Below are 23,761 nucleotides of genomic sequence, written 5' to 3' on the forward strand. Positions count from 1 at the left end.
ACGACCCGCGTCCCGCAACATCGAAATAGCGGGGTCCGCCATGGCAGCCATCAGCTGAGGGGTTGAGAGACGCTCTCTCTCCAGCCCCTGCGGGGCTCTATGGTCACCGTGTGCAGCAGCCCTTAGCCCAGGGCTTCTGGCTGCTGCTGCGGCAGCTGGGGATCCATGCTGCATGCACAGGGTCTGCAACCAGTTGTTGGCTCTGTGGATCTTGTGTTGTTTAGTGCAACTGTGTCTGGCAGGGGCCCTTTAAGGGAGTGGCTTGCTGTTGAGTCCGCCCTGTGACCCTGTCTGCAGCTGTTCCTGGCTGCTTATTTCGATGTGTGCTACTTTGGCGTGTAGACGTTCCCTCGTAGCGCCTATTTCGATGTGGTGCTGCGCAACGTCGATGTTGAACGTCGACGTCGCCAGCCCTGGAGGACGTGTAGACGTTATTCATCGAAATAGCCTATTTCGATGTCGCTACATCGAAATAAGCTACTTCGATGTAGGCTTCACGTGTAGACGTAGCCAATGTGTCCCATAAGGGGGCCAGTTCTCTTTCCAAGGCTCCATGACTCTAAAAGCCACGTTCCTACTCCAGGACCATGCGCACAAATCATGGAGGGGAGCAACAATGAATCATAAATTACTTACTTCTCTTGGAGACCTGGAACCCCCCTCTCGGAAAGTTGGTTTGCATCGGAAATTAATCTGCCATTAAAAGCAAAGCACATAAATAAAAAAAAATCAATATTGCATTGGAAGGTAAACAGAAACCAGAGGTCACTGTAAATGTTGACAATATGCCTGGTAATATGATGAGTGAGAACTGATCCCATATATTGTATTAGATGGGCTCGGCACAATCCCTTTTTCAAAAACATAGTAGCTCAACTGAAAATCCAGGGTCCCCACTAAGAGACTTCACTTACTCTTAAATAACATATCTATATAAAATAAATAACATTGGTCTGCACTTGCCCAAACAATCCATGTCTCAAAACAAGTCTTGTCTACCCAGTGTTGTGGCAATCTTCTCAGTTTCTCTTTTTCGCTTGCCCTCCTCCTCATAAAAGGCAGCATTGAATCAGTTGAGCCTTGCTTTGCATGAGCAAGGTTATCTTTGCAACCAAAGATAGGGCTTAGCAGGGGGTTTTAAAGTCAGGGGGAGCAGCTCATCAAACTCTTCCATGGCTCTTTGAAAATCTCAGCATTACTCCTTTTTAAATGAAAGCTTAGGTTCTGCACACCAATAGCATGAGAAATATTGGAACTCCCCCTAAATGGGCAAGTAGATTTGTCCCCGCTCTTTGTCAGTCTATTCCCACTTACCCACCCATAAATCCTATCCAGAATAGATGTGCCTTGAACAGGATAAGCTACATTCTCTGTTTCTGAGGGCAGCGTAGACTACAGGTCGCAGGCACGTCCATAAAACTGAAAATGTTGATATAAAACAGACTGGAAACAAAAAGAAAGGATGGGAAGGAAGCAATGAGGGTCATGAAGAAAGAACCATCAAGTGTCAGGGAGAACAAGGAAGGAGTGGGAGAAAAGGGGTTGCAGGGACAGTAAAAAAGTGCTTGAGATCCCTATAGCAGCAGGAAAGTGATGACGTAAGATATAAGTAGATAATCCTGACAAGCGCTTCCACACGTACTTGCTGCAGAGGAAAGCAAACCCCAGACTCCCCAAAATCACTGCCATTACCCAGTCTTAGACATGGTGATCAGTTCAATCCTGTGCCTGTGAGCAAGAACCAGCCAGCTACGCTCATAAAGTAGAGATTGCTTGGTGTCACCTCCCAGCCCTAGCCCATCCTTTTCAACATCCATCTCCACCTGCAGCCACCTCTGACACCTCAGAGTAAGAAGATTAAAAAAGACCTCCCAGAATACAATGGGGGAGGACAGGACTGCTGATGGGAGTTAGCAGGCACGAGAGTGGAGAAAGGACAAAGGAGACTTATGGTGTTCAGTTATTCCATGTTGTAGCTGCAGTTAGCTGTTTTAACTCCGACTGTGTATTGAACCCAGGTGTAGAGATTTCAGTTCTCTCTCCCAATCTCCTCCCCACATCTCCTAGTTTAAATTTCTTCTTTCAACACTCATGTCAGCCTTAATCACAGAAGGACAATATTCTCCAACTGCTCAAGTAGAGTCCATCAGTTGAGAAGATTCTTCTTTTTGCACATGCCTCCCAAAGGTCACTCATCCCCAAGCCTTCTTCACAGCACCAATCCTTGAACCATCTGTCCATCTTCATTACCTTGTCATGCCTTTGCTCTTCTTCTCCAGAGACCTGAAGTATTTCACTGAAAATCATCTAAGCATCCAACTCTTTCAGCATCCTACACAGCCAAGCATTGTCATTCTTGAGAATTTACCAGTGTTGTTCATCCCCACTTGCAGTGTAATCCGTGGATTTTTCCTTAGACCCTTTAGGAATCTCTTCAGCCTCACACCCTCGTCTCATATCTTTGATTCTGGCAGACAGCGAAGTCTTCTGTTCTCTGGATCTGACCTGGTGCATCTGGCATCCCTAATCACATAGACCCATCTGTTGCTGGGGTTGGTAGGACTCTCTTTCATGTTCTCTCTAGCAGTACCTTCCGCACCATCTTCATTCTTTGTTAGGCTATCTCCATCATCTCTTCCTCTCTTCTGCAGGGATTGGTATCCCTTCTTTTCCTCCTTGCACCCCATCTTTGGTCTGTTTCTCCTCTTCATTTTCTAGGGTGGTAAACCTGTTACTCAACTCAGTTTAACCACCACTAGCTGGTCTTTTCCTGTGCCTCATGATCATATTATCCTATGAATCACCCTCCTCTTCTGACCATCTTCCCTCTAGCTCCTTTTGTTCAACAGGCATCTACACATTTTGAGTTGTCTGAACCACCTCTCTCTCCTGCGTTATTCCTTCATATCCCCATCAGAATTCCATCAAAGTCCCCAGCTGCACTTCTAATTCTTGTATCTTTTATCATGTGACATTTAATGCATAAGTAGCTTCCATCAGAGACCCTCTAAGGAATGATACACATTCTGCAGATTTGTTCTGTCCTCTCCTTCTCTGGTCATGTCTAATACTGTCTCAAAAGCAATCATTGTCTTCTTCTCCAATACTCTATTCTTAGGAAGAAAAACAAAAAAGAACCTCAAACTCCCCATTCAAACTCTCATTTATAAACTCCCAGCAGACTGCCGTTAAGCTGTTGGCAGTTCACTGCTCCAATGCTCACTAATGACTAGTTTTTAAACCTAAACAAATTAAGTCAGTCCTGCCCATTCATTAAGGTATATCTGGAAGCTCTGAATCAAAGTGAAGTTATTGAAAATATTTCTTCTGTGAAAAAAGATTAACCTTGCAATGCTATCATCCCTCCTCCAATGCTTTTCATCTGGAGTCTTTGCTTTACCATTCAAGTTCAGGACTGAAAAGTCACCTAAGTCTAATTATTTAGTTAAATTCACCCCAAAGCAGAGGATAAAGCATGATGTGTATCTACCAGTGACATACCATAAAATGGAATTTAAGTTATGTGCAGATTTTGGGATAGCCTCTGCAGAGGAGTGAATTTCAAACTCTCTTGACTAGTAACATTCTAACAACCTAACAATATTCAATTCAATGGCCTGCATCTGAGTGTGCATTTTATCTTATTCTTTGGCATACTATAAACTAGTGAAGAAGAAGGAAATTATCATCACTTTTGGTAAAACATTAAAATATTAAAAAATTTGAAGGAATTGGTCGATGCAATTTTGTTTTATTTCACCTTCCCTTTTGTGAACCGGAATGTACTAAAACTCACTGAAAAAATAACCCAGCAAATCTGTAACAGAGAGGAAGCCATGTTAATCTGTACTCCAACAAAACAAAGCAGCAGAAATGTAGCACTTTAAAGACTAACAAAATGATTTATGTGGTGATGAGCTTTCATGGGATAGACCTACTGCTCATCACCGAATAAATCATTTTGTTAGTCTTTAAAGTGCTACATATTCCCAGCTAATTTGTATTTAATGACATTTAGCAAAACTCAGCCAAATCTGGGGAAATTAAAATCTCTTTCCAAGAGGCATCCCCTTCAAATCTTTAATATATTACCCATTTCCGTGCAAGAAATCAGTGCTAAATATATGGGGTAAAATTCTGCTCCCCACCCCCGTTCCCCTATTAAATTCAGTGTAATGGCATTGATTTCAATGCACCAGGATTTTCCACCATGAATCCTAATGGGGAAATAATTAATCCTGTAACAGATTTTGAGTTACTTTACAATCAGGAATATACATATTATCACATGAAGGAGTGCTAATAGAAAACTGTATTAAATGAGCAATACAGTCTTAGAGGCTTGGGGAGCTTGCTTTAGAGACAATTGCAAGCAGGATGGATCTCAAAATAAATTATTTACTAAGGCAAGGGAAAATTTATAAAACATTTCCAGTTGTTACTCAAAGTGCTTCATCCCTAAAGTTTGGGAGCAGGAAAACTCTAGGGAACCCTGTTAAAAGAATTATGGTGGTTGCTAATCTTGCAATCTTTTTCAACGATGCCAGCTGCCGTAAATTGAGTTATGCTGTTTTTGTGATGGAATTATGTGGCTGGAAAATATGTTATGGGATAGGAAGCAGAGCATTTCCTATCTTTCATTCTCAGTCTACATTTTCCCCTGTAATTACAGCAGGATAATAATATGTTTAAAAATCAGTTAAAATATCATACAGTAAACCCTCAATATGGTGGACCCCATTTTACCGGACATTGGTAATAATAATGGACATCTGCTAGCCTCCCCTTCAAAGAAAGTCAAGTATGGTTCTGTGCTCTACAGTACCATAAATGGCGACGCACCAGAGACGCCTCCAGTCCCCCCACAACTGAGACCACCGCAGCTGCGGGGTCCTTGGCCTCGGCTTGGAGAGCTGCCACTGCTGTATCCCCTCACGCACCCTAGGTGGCTGAGACTGCCACAGATGTGGGGTCCCTAGAGAGCTGCCGCTGCCATGTCCCACCTCCCCCCACATCTGAGATCTGGGGCGCAGGCAGCTGGGAGCTCGAAGAGCCCCCGTGCCCTGCCCAGAGCATGGGTGGCTCGGCGCCAAAGGAGTAAGCCCTTGGATAGAACGGACTTTCAGTTTTAACAGACGCTCCTCCCCCGCATTGGTCCGTTCTATTGAGGTTTTATTTTACGTTCAAGGTTGTTTCTGTTTCACACAGTTCAAAACAGACCTGTTTGGTTTAAAAAAAAATGATTAAAAATTTACATCAAAACATTTTTGAAACATTATTCAAGACTTTCATTTGCTGTAAGCCAATTTTAAGAATTATTTGGGTCCAAAGAGGTAACATTTTAATTAAAAGCCCTGCATGCCCTCCATGAAAAATGTTTGTAAAAGTTAACAACATTTTTATTTTTTTCTTGAAAATGTCTGGTTTACCTATAAAGGAAAAAATGTTTCCAACTGAAAAATTCCAACCACTTCTACCTATGATATTATGAAAGCCCGTTAATGTACTTTGTTTATCAGAAAATAATCTCATGGTGTTTTCAGCGTAACACTCAGTTATGGATTTAAAATTTGTACTGTGTATTCAGTATTCCAACAGGGGGCGTCCTCTTACCTTTTCTAACTGTTCCATGCATGCATTATGGACCACAATCTTGCAGGCAGCACACTTCCGTCGAAGAGCCGATTTCTACAACAGTTAAGAGTAGTGTGGGTGAGCCTGTATGCGATGAAGGGAAATCATTTACAGTAGCAAAAACATTCCCCAGAGGCTGGACAGTTTCCTCTTTCCCTCATCTGATCCAAGAGATCTTCTAGACTGTCATCAACACCCAATTTGACGTATGTGTTGAAAAACAGCTTGAAGTGACTAGTCAAGAATAAAGGCATAAGCAATGTTACCTGGTGCGGCATAGAACCTATGGCGTGGTAATGTGAACTGGAAACAAGAATTTAAAATATTTTTTTAAAAAGTAAAGTTACTGCCAATATTCTGGACCACAAGGATCTGTCTACACTGCAGAGTTATTCCAGAATAGTTTATTCCAGAGTTCTTATTCCAAAACAAGATATTCCAGAATAATGCGTCTTCACTACAGGGGAGCCCCAAAATAGGCAAAACTTATTCTGAAATAGTGTGTTCACACACAGAGCCTGTTTCCAGTTAGACCCCCGGAAGCATTGCTTCCAGGGGCTCTAATCGAAAATACTAAATCTACACAGCAGCTTTATTTCAAAAGAAGATATTCCAGAATAGCCTATTGCAAAATAGCCCCTATTCCTTGTCGACAGAGCCCCTATTTTGAAATAGGTGCTATGCCTCATGGAAGGAGGTTTACCAATTTTGAACTAAGCTAACAGCTATTTCAAAATTATTTCAAAATAGTGGTTGCATTGTGTAGACACGCACGAAGTTATTTCGAAACAGTGGCTGTTGCCAAGCCAAACTGGCAAAAAAGTTCCTCTTCTAATGTTTATATTAAGCAGTGAATTTGATGGAGCATCTCTGTGACCAATGCCTTACAAACAAATTCATAGAGAATAATAATCGTCCTGCAGAATTTTGTTAACCAACCTATAAAACCTGGAACAGCTGTAACATAAATCCCCCACTAAATTCTTAAAGGTGGTTTTACATTTCTGTATAAAATATATCATCTTATATTAATTTCCATCAGCTTTTACAACTATTCCCATAAAATCTGACAGATCACACTCTTATTAAAGACAACACTGAATGCCTTTTAAGGACAGAAAGCCTTCACCCATAAACTTCATTCTTTCTTGTTCTTATACGCACATAATCATTCTAATGAGACACAAATGTCATTTTTATATAAACATTTAAGACTGAGAGACAGAAAGATTGTCAACACAGTAAATTAAGGTTGATTTGCTTGAAACTTTGCAGTCATTTTTATCACAGTCACTGAGAACCTATAATTAATGTTTTCTTCATAATTTTCAATATGTTATTAGTTAGAATTAGGAAGGAACAGTTCTCTTGTAGCTAACACAACACTAGTAAATCTTCACAGTTGTCAAACCAAGATATTTCCTGGCAAGTCTCTCAATTTCTGGTGCTTTTCTTATAGCTTCAGCTGATGGATTTATGATATAAGAATGTCAGCATGTGAGTTCATAAAAAGTAAATCTCTAGTCTTCACGATTGCAGAGAAAAGCTTGAAAACATGAAACAACGGTTCCAGAACAGAACAGAAGGAAACATTTTAAAAAGTTTGGTTCTTTTTAAACTGCCATGATTTGTAAAATCTCATAATTTAGGGAGCTGTTCTCATGATTTTTGACTGTTGGGTTCCTATAATACTGATTCCAAGCATTAGCAAGGAAAGACTGGTGGGAAAAATTCAGACTTTGAGTCTTTTCTGTCTCATGTACTACTTATAAAACCAAATAGGGAGAAGAGGCTTTCATAGGCAGGGGAAGCCTTTCGAAAGGCCCCCATCCACACAGGCAGCGTGCGTTCCGAAAGCAGCACTTTCAGATCATACGCGGCTGCTATTATGCTAATGAGGAGCTGCATATTCATGGCAGGACCTCATTAGCATCTGTTGAAATCCCTCCTTATCATGCCCCCTCCAAAAGGAGGGCCTAGTGTAGATGCAGCCAGAAAGCATCAGCTCATATTTCAAAGAATGAGAGTTCACATCCTGCTAGGGTCTTATGTTTTTATAAAAAACAATTCTATAACTTTTTTCTATAAATGCAATTATACATTATTTCATACCTCTTTTCCATTAAAAGATATCTGAGCTAAAAATATTTTATATGTAAAAAGCTAAGTAATAGAAAGGCCACTGCAGCCATAGAAAGAAGTGGTATCTCCAACAAGATTCAGACTGGGAAAGCATTCGCCCTTTAATTGACCAAGATAAGCAAAATCTAATTAGAGTTAAGGATATCCTCTCATCTACAGTTCACACACCCACAGCTGAAAGCAGCACAAGTGTTCCTTTGTGTTACATTAATAGGTGTCCCCAGTCAACAAAACCTTAAAACATAAGACAAAGAATTTCAGTTAAGCCAAAAAAGACCCAGGATTAAAAGTTGACAGTTCTCCCACATGAATCCACGTCTGTGGTCCTGTTGGCTGGAAAAGGCTTCCATCAGCTAAAATGTCCACCAGCCAAAGGCAGATTACCTTTTGGGGGAGCCCTGGGCCATAACAAGTGGGAACCCTTTCCCACCCCTTCCACCTGCACTCCTCCTATCTCCCCACCTCCCAGCACTCCTGATGGGGAAATGGGGTTAGGGTTTGGGGCTTGCCCTACGCCTGCCTCACCACCCAGCACCCCTACTAGGGAGCAGGGTCAAGGCTTAAGGGAATTTTCCTACTCCCTGGTAGGAGCACAGGATAGAGCAGAGCAAGGGGCAAGACCCCATGCCCTGACACCACTCCCCAGCAGGAGCATCCTGCAGGTGGATGAAGCAGGTCAGGGTAGAGGGACACCTATTTCTCAGGACCTAGGCATGGGCCCTCTAGGCCCGTGGCTAATCTGCCACTGCCACCAACGTTTCCAAAATGGTCTTGTTTTACCCCTGTTACTGCAGTTCTGTTCCAAGGGACTGATTTCAGTGGAGATGTCCCCTCGCCAAACTCCAACAACACAGCAGTGATTTAGGCCCAGATATGTTTAAAAGTCTATGCTACTTTCAATGGGCAAAATTCTCAGGGGTCTTTAACTCATTTCTTCTTCTGGCACACTTCTACTAACATCACTGGGAGCTTGCTCAAATTAGGACTTGGTGGACACCTCAGATTACATTCTATTAGTACAAGCAATACAATTTGTGAGGTTATTTTAATTTTTGATGAAGGATTTGACCAGTGGCAAGTTCCCAAGCTTCTGAAAGTAGTCTCTTCAAGCAAAACTGGGTTCCTTGCCCTACAAGCAGATAAGAAAATCTGAAACTGTTACACTCACTGCGAATTTGACTTGGCAGCTGTCCTCCCCCAGGTAACACAAGTCCCCAGAGACGTTGGTCTCCAGCCACAGGTGCTCTCCATTCACGGCATTCTCCTGAGAAGAAATGATTGTTCAATTGGCTGAGCTGAACACAGTATGTTAAAGGATTTGAATGCTGGATTAAATTAAAAATTGATGATGATTAACTCATCAGCACTTGCAGTTTAAGCCAAAAGTTCGAAGGTCTCGTCCTAGAATCAGTTGAATGTTTTTCCACAGCACAAAACCATCACACTGCATGTCAGACTTGGCCATCCCTCTCACAAGAAGACTGGTAGAATGAGAGGAGTTCTGCTGATCAGGACCAAGGTCATTGACAGAGCTGCTTGGAGAAACTTTACCTAGCACCTGCCCGCATCATGCCTAGTTTAAGCAGTGCTATCCATTCCTTGCTTTCATTAGTATGAATTTCACCACGATATTTAAAATAGAACTTAACATAAAAGAAGCATACAGCCATGCTCATGAAAATGCCATTGGAATGTTAATCGTCAGAAGTAAAGTCCTTGGGTTTATAACTGTAGGATGCCATCTCCTACTGTTTAATACTCTCAAAATCAAGCTAGTGTATGGGTGATCCAGCAGTCAGTCAGGGGGAAGTGAAACATCAAAACTTAGAAATGTAGGGCTGGAAGGGACCTCAAGAGGACATCCAGACCAGCTGTCTTGGCTGAGGCAGTACTGTATAAACTCATCCCTGTTTGTCTAACTTGTTCTTAAATCATTTCATTGATGGGGATTTCATAACCTCCTTTGGACATCTATTCCAATATTTAACTACCCTTATAGTTAGCTTTTTCTAAATCTCTCTTGCTGCAGATGAAGACCATTGCTTTTTGTCCTGCCTCCAGTGGACAGTGAGAAGTGATCACCATGCTCTTTATAACAGTACTAAATATATTTGAAGAGTGTTGCCTGGTACCCTCGCCGCACTGCTTAGTTTCCTTTTCTCAAAACTAAACATACCCAGTTCTGAGAAAATAAGACTGACAACAGACTTCAAATCCTTTAAAGGCTGTTATAAAAACAGGACTACAATCAATTGTTTTCTGTGAATGAATCCCCAGAACACTTTTAGCAGCACCTTAAGCTTTCCTTAGAAGCTCACATGTATTTATCAAGCCTAGCCCACCTTACTTTATAAAATCTGACAGAATGTGATATTAGCTTAATAACAAGAATAAAATGTTGTGCATGCTATAGTTGAGCAAAGTGAATAAGCTCGACCAGAATTAAAGCACAATGGAAAATGCTTTGCCATTCTCTGGCATTTGGTTCCTATATTGCAGAAGTCACAAATGATGGTGCTTTCCAACCAGCTAGTGTCCGACAGTAGGGTGCTTCCTTCCGTTTTGGTCAACATTCTTTATTTTTAAATGGAACTGACAGTTTTCAGTATGATGAGAGAAAAACTACTTGTCTGACACCACAAGGGTATTTCAGGCAAGGCTTTTTTTACTAGGGAAACGTATCAGGCATGGTTTCTTTGATTCCGCAATAAAAATGCATTCACAATAACTAGATCAATATGAACTAGCATTTAAAAACTTGAAGTAGATAAGTGGTTTCTGTCAGAACTGTGGTGCCAATTTACAAGAAGTCATTAGGTCACAACCCAAAGAAGATTGTGAGTGAAAGGAAGAATAAGGTATTTTTATTGACAGGTATACATGTCCATTTCTTGCTGCATAAACCAGGGATAAGCAGCCTAACAGTGATCAAAAACACTTCTCTCAATTATATCAGACTTGGTTACTGTCCCTAAAAGGGGACTGAACTAGGACTCGGATTCTATTTTGAGTCTGCCACAGACCTGCAATCTGACCTTGGGCAAGTCACTTCCCCTCCCCTGTGCCTCTGTTTCCCGTACCACCTTTTGTCTGTATTGTCCATGTAAATTGTAAGCTCTGAATTTTGAGTTACATGGTCGTACAGCACCTAGCACAACATGGCCTCAATGTTCTCTCTAATCTTTTCCATCTACATGTGAATTTGTCCCTCGCTGTGCTAAATAAATTTTTATGTGCACTGAGGCACATGCAGACACGCAGCACCAATCAAAAAAAAAAAGCACACTCTGCACACTGTGCTAGTTCACTGGGTGGCAGTTAATCTCTCCTGAGTGGCCGCAAAAGCTCTCAGCTTACAGGAAACATCACAGGGCCCCAGCTTTAGTGGGAACATGTAAATGTTGTAATGCAAATAATAATAATGCTTATTTTTCAGAACTTGAGCTCACTTAGGAACAAATCCTGCTTGTCTTGTCCACATGAGCAATTTTACTGAACCCATCCATTTTTCCTCTAAGCTCATCCCCACAAAAAAGCTGTACTCTACAGGAAAAGTGGTACAGGTTGAACCTCTCTAATCTGGAACTCTCTTATTCAGCAACATCCATAATCTGGTATGATTTTAGTTAGCTGGGTGACCGCTGATCATGGGCGTGGCCAAGTTTCCTGAGGTTTCATAAAGTTTGTTTACAGACTCCAGTCCCAGCTCCCAGTGTTCTGTGCTGTTCTTTAGCTGTAGTTTACCCCTTAATTTTTTTCTAAGAGCCCACTAAGCAGTGGGAATGTTGGTAATGTACTAAACAATATTGAGCTCTCATGATCTGGCAAATTCGCTCCTCCAGCACCGACCAGGTCCCAAGGGTGCCATACTACAGAGGTTCAACCTCAAGCCAAAACTGTCAAACAGACAACAGGGAAAACAATTGTTTGAAAGGCCAGTTACTTCATTCTAGTCAAGATGATGGCACCTCCCCATCATTCAATGCCTGAAATTCTAATTTCCTGCCCAGAATATGGCATACTAAAGTGAATAGAGTGACAAACAAGCAGATGAGTCTTCCACTGTCCAAAATTGTTTGAGTGGGACAGAGTGTAGGAGGACACCTTACTTGTTAAAATAGCCAGTGGTTAACAATATATAATGGCTCATAATATTAGCTAGTGCTGCCTCATGTAGGCTATGTCTACACTTTCCCCCTTCTTCGAAGGAGGCATGGTAATCAGCTTGACCGGAGAATACTAATGAAGCGCTGCAATGAATATGCAGTGCTTCATTAGGCTAATTCTCCCCGTGGCAACTTCCAAGTGTCAAACTTCAAAGTGCCTGTGGCTACAAGGCATGCTGACACTTCGAATTTTGACACTTCAGAGTTGCCACAGGGAGAATTAGCCTAATGAAGTGCTATGTATTCCTTGCAGCACTTCATTAGTATTCTCTGATCGGGCTGGTTACCATGCCTCCTTCGAAGAAGAGGGAAAGTGTAGACATAGCCATAGACTATAAAGAAAATGCATTTGAAGCAATCAGTTTGGGAAGCTAAACAAGAAAGTACATGGATCCCAAGTACTAATTTTTAATCAGGAATCCAAATTACCTCAAAGGAAACAGAACAGCTGAAAAGTCCATCTATTCATGTCATGTTTCTCCATGACTTTCAAGTTAAGGTTACTAAAGATAAAATAACTTATTTTCATAACCCAGTTTAGAGCAAATTGGAGCTTGTTCTCTGTTGTTCCTGAATGGGTTACATGTTCACAGGGCCTGGCTTTCTGTAAGAAGTATCAATAAACCAAATCTGCACTCTGCTACTTTTTCTGGGCTATGTGATGCTGGTCAGAGTAGGTGAAAATTGTGGCATCTTCTGGTCTTGACCCCAATGGGCCTCATTCTCTGTGACCCTGCCCCTAAGTTATTTAAATCATTATACAAAAAAAGGACTTAAAACTTTGCCGTTCCCATCTGGGGGCATTTATGCCCAGTTTGTGTTCACTTTTCTCTGGGGTAAATGACTTTAGGGTAGAGCTGGCCATAACTTGGAATTTCCATTCTGAGGAAAATGCTGACATTTCGATATTTCTTTCAGCCACAAATCAAAATGAAAAACAAATAATTTATGGAAATAACATATCACCTCATCAAAAGGCTTTGGCCAAGAAAGGGTGAAGCGCTTTGGCTTCATAGTTTTTGCTTTTATATTTTACTATAACTTATAATAGAGACTAAGATACAATATTATAAAAGTTGAATCTGTGGTTGTTTTGATCTTATTGAAGCAAAGTTCAATAATTTTTCATCCAAATTTTTCAGGATGTTGATAAAGTCTTAGAAAACGTTCTATATTAGACTAATCAGTATTTCTCAATGGAAACATGTTCTAGCAGCAATTTTTTGACTAGTTTTATTCCAGCAGATGTAGCACAACAGCAAATCAGGCCCAGAGATTTTAAGACGAGAAGGTGATACTCAGGTCATTGAGTCTGACTTGCTTTATAACATGAGACATTTAAAGTGGCAGAGTCCAAACTATTATATTTATATTTCTGATGGGCTGTGTCTACACTAACCCCATACTTCAAAACGGCCACGCAAATGGCCATTTCGAAGTTTACTAATGAAGCGCTGAAATGCATATTCAGCGCTTCACTAGCATGCGGGCGGCCGCGGTGCTTCGAAATTGACGCGGCTCGTCCTGACGGGGCTCCTTTTTGAAAGGACCCCGCCTACTTCGAAGTCCCTTTATTCCCATCTGCTCATGGGAATAAGGGGACTTCGAAGTAGGCGGGGTCCTTTCAAAAAGGAGCCCCGTCGGGACGAGCCGCGCAGCAGCGAGGCGCGTCAATTTCGAAGTGCCGCGGCCGCCCACATGGTAACGAAGCGCTGAACATGCATTTCAGCGCTTCATTAGTAAACTTCGAAATGACCATTTGCATGGCCATTTCGAAGTTTGGGGCTAGTGTAGATGTAGCCATGCATAGATAAGTTTATGGCTGGAAATTGAATTGGTGGAGTCTCATACTTTGCCAGGTTGAGTTATTTTGCAGTTACTGGTGGAATTCTTCGAGCGCAGAGGTTTACTTTGTATCAGGAAAATAAAAGGATAAGACAAGTACAAGTCCCACCTACAATTTGGGAAGGGCCAGAAACTCCTCCTGTTCCATATTTTGCAGTATGACAGAAAACGTCACAATACAAAAAAAACACTTAGGGGACAGTATTTTTAGCCCTATCATGAATGTAATTTGTAGCTGCTATGATTGCACTGGCTCCTTCCTGAAGCAGAAGCAGCTGTCGTTATGTGCTCAGAGCTAAGCTACTCTAAAAGTATACAAACACTGCGCTCTCTCTCAAGGAGAGTTTCCATTTGTTTGTTCTTGTTTTGTTACTGCCTTATTATAAAATAAAGTTATTTTTTCTGCATGATTGCTCTTTGGGTCAGGAGCAACAACACACCTTGCTCCAGTCTGAGGGGAAAATAATACCCCCAGAATGGGATTTAGGGGCAATACTAATTATGTGTGCTTGACCACAACTTTCTGTATGTATTTCTCCACTGGTTTAATTTGTTTACTCCTTTAAGAAGTGCTCCAGCACACTTCAAAGCCAATCAAATTTAATGGAGCCCTTTGGACTCCTCATATGTGACAGCACTGTAAGGTGCAGTCAGAGTGGTTTGGAACACAAAGCAAACTAACCTGGTTAATTTAATTTGGAGTGGCAAGCAGCCATGAATGTGCAGCCAATCAGATCACCCAGTTGGCTGAACATTCCAATTTCAAATGCGATGTAGCATGATTTATAGCAGGAAGAAAGGAGCTTTCCATAATTCCTGTCATGGAGAGAGCTTCTCAAAATTACATCTGAATGGATTTCTAAACAAGCCAGAAGTTCTCAATCTTTAGCAACACCCATTTTGATTTAAAAGTTTTCAGGGACCTACTGAGGCCCCACTCCTGCCCCACCCCTTTACTGAAGTCCCATCCCCAGCTCTTTCCATCTCTCTTCCTGCTGTCACTCGCTTTGGCTGGGGCAAAGGCTTGTGGTGAAAGAGTGAGGGCTCTCTCTGGAGGTACAGCCTCTGGGGTGGGATCAGGGTGATGGGTTTTGGGGTGAAAGAGGGGGCTCCATACTGGAGCACTGGGTTGGGGTATTGGGGGGGTGTGGCCTCCAGGAAGGAGTTTGAGTCGGAAGGGGACTCTGAGCTGGGGCAAGGAGTTAGGGTATGGAGGGGTGAGACGAGGAATGAGGGATTTGGGTTAAAGGAGGGGGCTTAAGGCTGGGGCAGGGAGTTTGGGTGCAAGAAAGAGTTCAGCAGAGCCATCCTCATGTCTTCGGTTACCCTACAGAGCCCACACACCTGCACCCCCACCCCTACCGGAGAGCAGGGCAGCAACTCTGCAGTTGTGGGGGTTGGAGGAAGTTGTGCTCCAGAGTCTGGGGGCAGGAGCAGGGGACGGAGACTGGTGGGGGAGCAGGTGGAAGGGCGGAGCAGTGCCTCCCACCAGAGCTGTGGGCTGGAAGGCAGAGCAGGGTGCCAGGACATTGGGGCCACTAGATCCAGGAGGCAGTTACAGCAGGGAGTGAGGGACTCGGGGATTCAGGTTCTGTGGCTGGGAGGCAGAGTGGAGGGCAGTGGGGGGTGAGAGTCTGGCGGTCAGGAGGCAGAGTGGGGGAACGGAGGGTCCCAGGGATTGGGCTGCAGGGTGGAGAGGGGTGGAGGGGCCAGAGGATTGTCCCGGGATACATACCAGAGTGAAGGCCAGGAAATTGGGGCTGCTTGAGGCAGCAATGTCCTCCAGCTGTGCTACGCACACACAGACGCAGAACAGGGGGGCAAAGTGGTGCCTTATGGAGCTGCATACTCTGCATATGCCTGGGGCATCTCTGGAGGTCAGGGTGCAAAGTCTCAGCAACATTTAAGGCAGCTCCCAGGAAGCAGACACCAAGTCTCCATGGTCCCTTGATGCATGGGTAGCCAGGGGGCTCTGCATGCTGCCCTCACATCCATAGGCACCACCCTTGCAGGTCCCATTGGTCACAATTTCCAGCCAATGGGTGCTGAGAACCAGAACTTGTGCAGGGGGCATCACATGAAGCCTCCCCAGCCACCCATGTGTCTAGAGGCTACAAAGCCCGAGCAGCCACTTCCAGGAGCTGCATGGAACCGGGGCAGGTGGGAAGCCTGCCTCAGTTGCCCAGCAGGCCCCAAAGATCCAGATCTCAGTTTGAGAAATGCTGAAATAAAACATTTAAAGAAGGAAGAAAACTTTTAAAATATGCCAAGCTAAGATATTCATCCAATTACTGCATTTACCTGTAGTGACGTCAAGCAATAAACATACTCTTCTGATCTGTGTATAACATTTGTTGCTCTAAATTATATTAGTTTGACATTAAAAGATGCATTATGGATCTCTTTTTCCATTTTTTTTCTCTCTTCATTCTACTACAGGGTAGAATTAAGTTTATTTGGGTGCTTTCTTGTGTATTTCCGATTCTTGCTATCTGTGGATCTCTTAAGTTTAACCTTAATTCTGACATGCATCTGAGGAAGCGGGTCTTTGCCCACGAAAGCTTATGCTGCAAAAATCGGGTAGTCTATCAGGTGCGACAGGACTTCTCATTTTTGTGAATACCGACTAACACAGCTACCCCTCTGATACTTAATTCTGAATTTCCGATAATGTTGGGGGGAGGGGCCATTTACAACAATTCTGTGTTATAACAGCACCTTTAAGTTACTGATACGTACCCTTAACCTTGATTCCAGTTTAATGCAATTTATTTGGGAATTTCCTTGTTTGTCTAGATTTAATGTAAAAAATACGTAAATACTAAACAAGAAACCCAAAGAGATGTTACCATGTGATATTTCTAATAATTTGAAGCTATGAAGTATCAACTTCATATCACTCTCTCTTGTAAATTTTAGGTTAGATTCACTGGTATAGTCTGCCAGCTTCACACCACTCTGGAACAAAGCAGGCACTGCATATGAGCCAAATTTCCCCTATTTTCCATCTCCTATATCTGTCTGCATGCATGAACCCTACTACTTGCCCTTTCCAATCCCCTATGCACATACCTATCAGTTTATCCTCCTGGTCCCCCAGTTTAGTATATCTAGTGTAATGGTTGATTTTTAACACATTTTCAAACTACCAGTAGTAATTTTTGTCATTACTCTTAATAGTAACGTTTATGTCAGCAAAAGCTGCATAATAATTTTTTTCCTAAGAGAGGAATGAATCCAAGCTGTCCTCAGCTAAGTTAGTGAACCCCTATGCTGTCAAGGGCCATTTTTTTATAATAGCTGGGGACATCTTGGTTATACTCCTTTTGTGAGCAATGGAAAGCAATAGCCATTTTGAAAGGGAGCACTTTTGTTAACAGCAGCTGTAGTCACTGAAAACAGAGGAAGGCAGAACTCATTTTGAAAAAGTCTAGTCCTCTGTGGAATTTTCTGGGAAGAACATGTGTCACAGAATCACAGACATACAGAGCTGGAATGGGCCTTCAAAAGAGGTCATCAAATCCAGTGTCCCCAAAGTGAAGCAGGACCCAGTAAACCTTGACCTATATTGCGCTAACCTGTTCTTATAATCCTCCTTTAACAGGTATTTCAAAACCTCCCCTGGAAACTTACTCCAGAATTTAAATACCATTATAGTTCAAAAGCTTTTTCTGGTCTTTAACCTACATCTCCCTTGCTGCAAATTAAGACAATTTCTTTTTGTCCTTCCTTCAGGGGACATGGAGAACAATTGATCACCATGTTCTTTGTAACAACCCTTTACATATTCAAAGACCTATGTTTCCCCACTGTCTTCTTTTCTCAAGAATAAACATGCCTCATTTTTTAAACTTTCCACATAGGTTGGGTCTTCCAAATCTTGTATCATTTTTGTTGTTCTCCTCTGGATTCTCCTCAATTTATCCACATCTTTCCAAAAGTGTGATGCCCAGAATTTGACACATTACTGCAGCTGAGGCCTCACATATGCCAAGCACAGCAGGAAAATAGCTTCCTGTGTGTTACATATGACACCACTGTTTATAAACACCACCATATTAGCCTTTTTCACAACTCCATTATATTGTTGACTCATACTCCATTTGATGTCAACTATAAACAAAATTCCTTTCAGCCATACTCCCATCTAATCAGTCATTCTCCATTTTTCTTCATGAATTTGATCTTTTCCTTCCTATTTGTAGTAGTTTACACTTCTCTTGATTGAATTTGATTTGGTTTATTTCAACCAATTCCCCAATTTCCCAAAGTTATTTTGAGTTCTAATCCAGACCTTCCAAAAGCTTGCAACCGCTCCCAACTTGGTTTCATCCACAAATGTTATAACCAAACTCTCTACTCTATTATCCAAATCATTAATGAAAAATTTGACTGGCACTGGACTCAGGACAGACCCCGGGGGGATCCTAATAGACACACACTCCCAGTTTTACAGCAAGCCATTGATAACTGTGATTATCATCTTTCAACCAGTTACACACCCATCTTATAGTAAGTTCACCTAGACCACATTTTGCTAATTTGTTTAGGAGAATGTCATGTGTGATAGCGTCAAAAGCTTTACTAATGTCAAGATATAGCACATCACATAGCTTCTCCCACAGACACTACCATTGTCAAAGAAGGAAATTAGGCTGCTTTGGTGGGATTTGTTCTTGAATCTCCAAGGTGAACATTTGTTTTAGCTACAGTATCCCCACCTAAGTCCTTACAAGATGATTTCCCATTTCTTCCAGTATTTTTGAAGTATCAAAGTTAGTCTAATTAGTATGTAATTCCCTGGGTCCTCTTTGTTCCCCTTTTTAAAAATAGGTACTATGTTTACCCTTCTCCAGTCTTCTGGGACCTCACCCATCCTTCACAAATTCTTGAAGATAAATGTTGACCGTTTCAAGACTGTTTCAGCTAATTCCTAAGTTACTGTAGGATGAATTTTGTCAGACTCTACTGAGTTGAATACATTAAATTTATTAAAATATATTTAGCCTTTACTTTTCTATTTTCACAGATGCAAAATAGATATTACACTCTTTAGCCTTCTTTGATACCACCAGACATTAGCTCTCCTTCCCTGCTAAATAGAGAACCTTTACTTTTCTTCATCTTTCTGCCGTTCCTCATGTATATTCAGAACCTCCTCTTATTTCCTTTTATGTCCCTTGCTAGCTTTAACTCATTTTGTGCCTTAGCCTTTCTGGTTTCGCCCCTTCATGCTTGTGTTATTTCTTTGTACTCAGTCTTAGCAATTTCTCCATGTGTTCATTTTTATAGGATTCCTGTTTTTTTGTTTTGTTTTTTTTTTATTTTCAGGTCATTCAACAGCTTCTAATGGAAGCACACTGGCCTCTTACTATTCTTCCTATTGGGATAGTTTTCAGTTAAGCCTTTTATAGTGTCTCCCTGAGAAATGCTAACTCTTCTGTCCCATAGATTACTTTTCCATAGGCCCCCTACCTACCAGTTCTCTGAGTTTAATAAATTTTGCCTTGTTTAAGTCCTTTGTCCTTGTTCGGCTGCTCTCATGGCATCATTTCCTTAAAATCATGAAACCTATCATTTCATGATCACTTTCACCCAAATTGTGATCCCCTTCAAATTTGCGACCAATTGGGCTTTGATGATCAGAATCATGTCTAGAATGCTGAAACAGCAAAAATTTGCACAAAAGGTATCTTCAAATCCAGTCTATACACAATTTCCGTGATTTTTAACTGTATGGGAAGACTGAATTAATTACTTCTTCCTGTTGTGAGAGCTACAGAAGCAGCTTGCTAATGCGCACTCTACTTTTTAAAAGTGGTAGTGACATAGCCACGAGCAAGGACTCCCCCTCCACAGGTGAGCCCATGAATGTGTGTGTCTCTTTCCATCTCCATGCTCGGTTTGCAACTACAACATTTACTTTTGAGAAACATTAATAGGAAGAGACATCATTCAGTGTAAAAATTAATTAAGTATATATGATTTACAAGGGAAGCCATACACATGGAAAGGCAAAGCATTCATCTGGATTAATGTTGCTGTTATGACTCAGTACCAGTGGGATTAGAATTGATATACTGCATTTAATGATTACATAGATAGATAGATAGATACCCCTCAAATGTAGCATATGAATATACAAATACACACCCACATACTTCAATCCATTGTTCTTTAAGATATAGGATCGATGCTCTGGCTAGAATTACATATCTAAAGGAAGCAAAGCATGGATACATACAGATTCATACTCATGGTGTTTTGAGTACATGCAATGGGCAATATGGACACCTAAAATCCTATGCAACTGAATAGGAAAAATTAACTTTTCCTACTTTTTTAAATGTCCAGAACTCTCAATTTAATTTTATAGTCTTACCAAACAATCCTGTATGGACAGTTAAAAACAGAGTCCTGTGAAGGGTTACCATTCTCTAGTACATTATGTTGGATTTTAGAATAATTAAAATAGAAACCTACTTCTAGAGAGTCCTAAAGTTTTCATTCATATTTACTTCTGTAAGACCTTTCCACAAGACTACATACAGTGGCCATAGTGTTACAGTAGTTTCCCTCTGGAGAGCACTCAGCATATGCTACAAGTCTATATAAACTATCCAATCAAAAGACTGTACCTCAAGGTCCATTCCTGAATTTTGCTACTGCAAAGGATACCAAAGGCACCACATATCCATAAGTCCTTCTAACTGCTCCTCTAAAGGATGTCCATCATATAACCAAAGGGGAGTTCCTTAAAAGAACATATATCGCAGATCCATATACTGCATATTATTTTATTTACTGTATTACCATGGTGCCTGAGAATGCTAGTAGAGGAGTATATAGGACCCAAAATAGAAAAAAAAAGTCACTGGCCCCAAAGAACTTACAATCTAAGTGTAGACAAGAGACAACATATGGATAAGCACATACACTGTGTCTTCACATGCTGCTGCTTCTGGAAGCAGGACGGTAAAGAGCTGTCCAGAAGATGCTAATGAGGTGCAATGCAAATTTTCTGCACCTCATTAGTATATGGGCACATGATTCGGAGTCCAGAAGAAGCCGGACTCCAAAATGCACGTGCAGACGCGTGGGCCCATGGGGATCTTCCAGAAGGAAACACTCCTTCCGGAAGCCCCTTCTTCCTCAACTTTTTGAGGAAGAAGAGGCTTCCAGAAGAAGGGTTTCCATCCGAAAGAGCCCCACAGGCCACATATCTGCATGTGCATTTGGGAGTCTGGAAGAGCTTCCTCCAGACGCCGAATCACATGCCCATATGCTAATGAGGTACAAACATCCACATCTCATTAGCATCTTCCAGACAGCTCATTACCATGCCGCTTCCAGAAGAAGCGGTATGTGAAGACACAGCCATAGGGCTTGTCTACACTTGCCCCCCAACTTCAAAAGGGGCATGGTAATCAAGGCAAAGGGAGATTACTAATGAAGTGCCGCAATAAATATGCAGCAGTTCATAACACTAATTCTCCCCTATGGCAAATTCAAATTATCAAACTTCAAAGGGCCAGCATACGTGTAGCCATGGGCACTTTGAAGTGCTCGCACTACTTCGACATGCCTTTACTCCCCAAAATTCTCAGACACTGTGGTAATACAGTAAATAAAATAATATGCAGTATATGGATCTGTGATATATGGTCTTTTAAGGAACTCCCCTTTGGTTATATGATAGACATCCTTTACAGGAGCAGCTGGAAGGACTTTATGGTGCCTTTGGCATCCTTTGAGGTAGCAAAATTCAGGAATGGACCTTGAGGTACATTCTTTTGAATGGATAGTTTATATAGACTTGTAGCATTTGCTGAGTACTCTTCCAATTAATGTTTCTGCAAAACTAAGTCTTGTAGTTGGGAACTGATGAGTAGCACAGGCACTTCGAAATGCCCGCGGCTACATGCATGCCGGAACTTTGAAGTTTAACACTTTGAAGTTGCCATGAGGGAGAATTAGCCTAATGAAGTGCTGCATATTCACAGGAGCACTTCATTAGTAATCTCCAATCACCCTGATTACCACACCCCCTTTGAAGTTAGGGGCATGTGTGAACAGTGTTGGCCAACATGACAGCCACTCATATCAGAACATCAGCAGCCTAAATGTTGTCAAGTTTTGTAAGAAAAGGGAAGTTTTAAGGAGCATATTGAGTTTATTTTGTGAATGTTTACAGGGAACTCCTCACAAGCTAGGGTTGCCAATTTTCTAATTGCACAAAACCAAGCAAATACGTCTTACCCAGTGCTTCTCCTTTTTTTTTTTTTTTTTTTTCGTAACCAAAGAGGAGTCGGTACTCAGCTGGTTCCCTGCCCCAACCCTCTCAGCCAGTCCTGTAGCTGGGGCTGCTGAGGTTTCAGTACTCAGTATGGGCAAGTACCAGCACCAAAAAAGCACTGCCTTTACCCACCCCACCCTGACGTGCACTTCCTCAAAGCTCTTCCCCATCCCTTCCCCAAGGCCTCACCCCAATCACTCCATCTCCCTTGTCACTTGCTCTCCCCCCCTACACACACACATTCATTTTCACTCATTTTCTGGGGCTAGAAATGAAGGGTTCAGGGTGAGGGAGGGGTCTCCAGGAATGAGGGTTTGGGTCACAGGAGGGGGCTTTGGCATGGAGTGTGAAGTGGGAGGAGCTCTGGGCTGGGGCAGGGTGCTGGAGTGCAGAGTGTGGGCTTCAGAAGGGAATTTGAGTATGGGACTGAGTTCAGGTAGGAGTGAAGGCTCCAGAAGGAAGTTTGGGTGTGGAAGCAGAGTCAAGGCTGAAGTATGGGATTGGGTGGGAAGAGATGCAATGTGAAGGCTCCGGGTGGTGCTTACTGGTGGGGGCTCCTCAGAAGTGATGACATGTCTCTGTGGCCCCTAGGCAGAGGTGTGCCCACCCAGCTCTGCACTGTGTCCACTGCCTGCAAGCACCACCCCCACAATTCCCATTGGCTGGGATTCTTGGCCAATGGAAGTAGTGAAGCCAGGGCTTGGGGCATGAACAGCACACACAACCTTTTGGTCCTCCTCCACCTAGGAGCCAAGGGACACATCACTGCTTTCAGGGAGCACAGTAGAGAGCCTGCCAGCCCAGCCAAATAGACTTTTAATGATCCAATCAACAGTGCTGACTGGAGACTCCAGGATCCCTTTTTGATCATGCTTTCTGGTTGAAAACTGGACAACAGGCAAGGCAGCCCTGTCCCAAGCATGTGGAGCAACATGGAAGAATACACAAAGGTGCCTGTTTGAAAATCTAGTGAGTGGAAATGAAGGCTGGTATCGTGGGCTGATGGGAGGTAGGAGTCACATAACCCTAGTGGAAGAATACACATCACATATCTTTAGGGAGGGGCATGCTCCACCTTGCCCTGTGGCTATAAAAGCAGCTCCTTTGAGGTGCACAGATTACAACAGTGCTGCAAAAAGCCATCACTAAGTTAGAGAAAAGCCAAAGGGTAGCAAGTTATAAAAGTCTAGAAAATGTGACTATATGAAAGTGAGATAAAGTTTTAAATTTATAGATCTCAGGGGGAAAAAGCAAATCTCAAAAGCAATATCTTGCTCTTATGTAGCACGGGGCATTGGAAGATCTCAAAGGTCAAGATTTTTATGTACATATGGGAAACTGACACACAGAGGTGAAGCAAATTGCCTAAAGTCACCCAACAGGTCACTGACAAAGCTAGGAATAGAAGTCAGGCCTCTTAAGACTCTGTCTGGTGCTCTCACCACCTGGCCACCCTGTCTTCCATATGTGACACTGACAAATAACTAAAAAGGAGTTAAAAATGAAAGATGTGAGAAGGGAATTATTTTCCAACACCTTTCTGGAGACACTAAAGAAGGAAACTTTTATGCTACAAATTTAGGCTGCACTTTTTGGCCATATCAGTCAAATGCTGGAATAACCTGCTGCAGGAAGTCAAGGAATCACCTACTCTTGGGGCTTGTCTATACTAGCCCTT

The 23,761-nt window shown here is 42.2% G+C and overlaps 1 protein-coding gene across 1 annotated transcript in view; it reads right to left on the reverse strand.

Moving 5' to 3' along the window:
* DGKI (diacylglycerol kinase iota) overlaps nt 1–23,761 on the reverse strand; it is a 319,904-nt gene that overhangs the window by 182,206 nt on the left and 113,937 nt on the right. The window contains exons 3-5 of the mRNA XM_074983801.1: nt 8,945–9,040; nt 5,614–5,688; nt 637–693 (exon numbers count right to left, since the gene is read on the reverse strand). Coding sequence (XP_074839902.1) covers nt 637–693; nt 5,614–5,688; nt 8,945–9,040 — 228 coding nt within the window. The remainder of the gene's footprint in view (nt 1–636; nt 694–5,613; nt 5,689–8,944; nt 9,041–23,761) is intronic.

This window comes from Carettochelys insculpta, chromosome 1 (genome assembly GCF_033958435.1).
Source record: "Carettochelys insculpta isolate YL-2023 chromosome 1, ASM3395843v1, whole genome shotgun sequence".
In the NCBI taxonomy this organism is placed as follows: Eukaryota; Metazoa; Chordata; order Testudines; family Carettochelyidae; genus Carettochelys; species Carettochelys insculpta.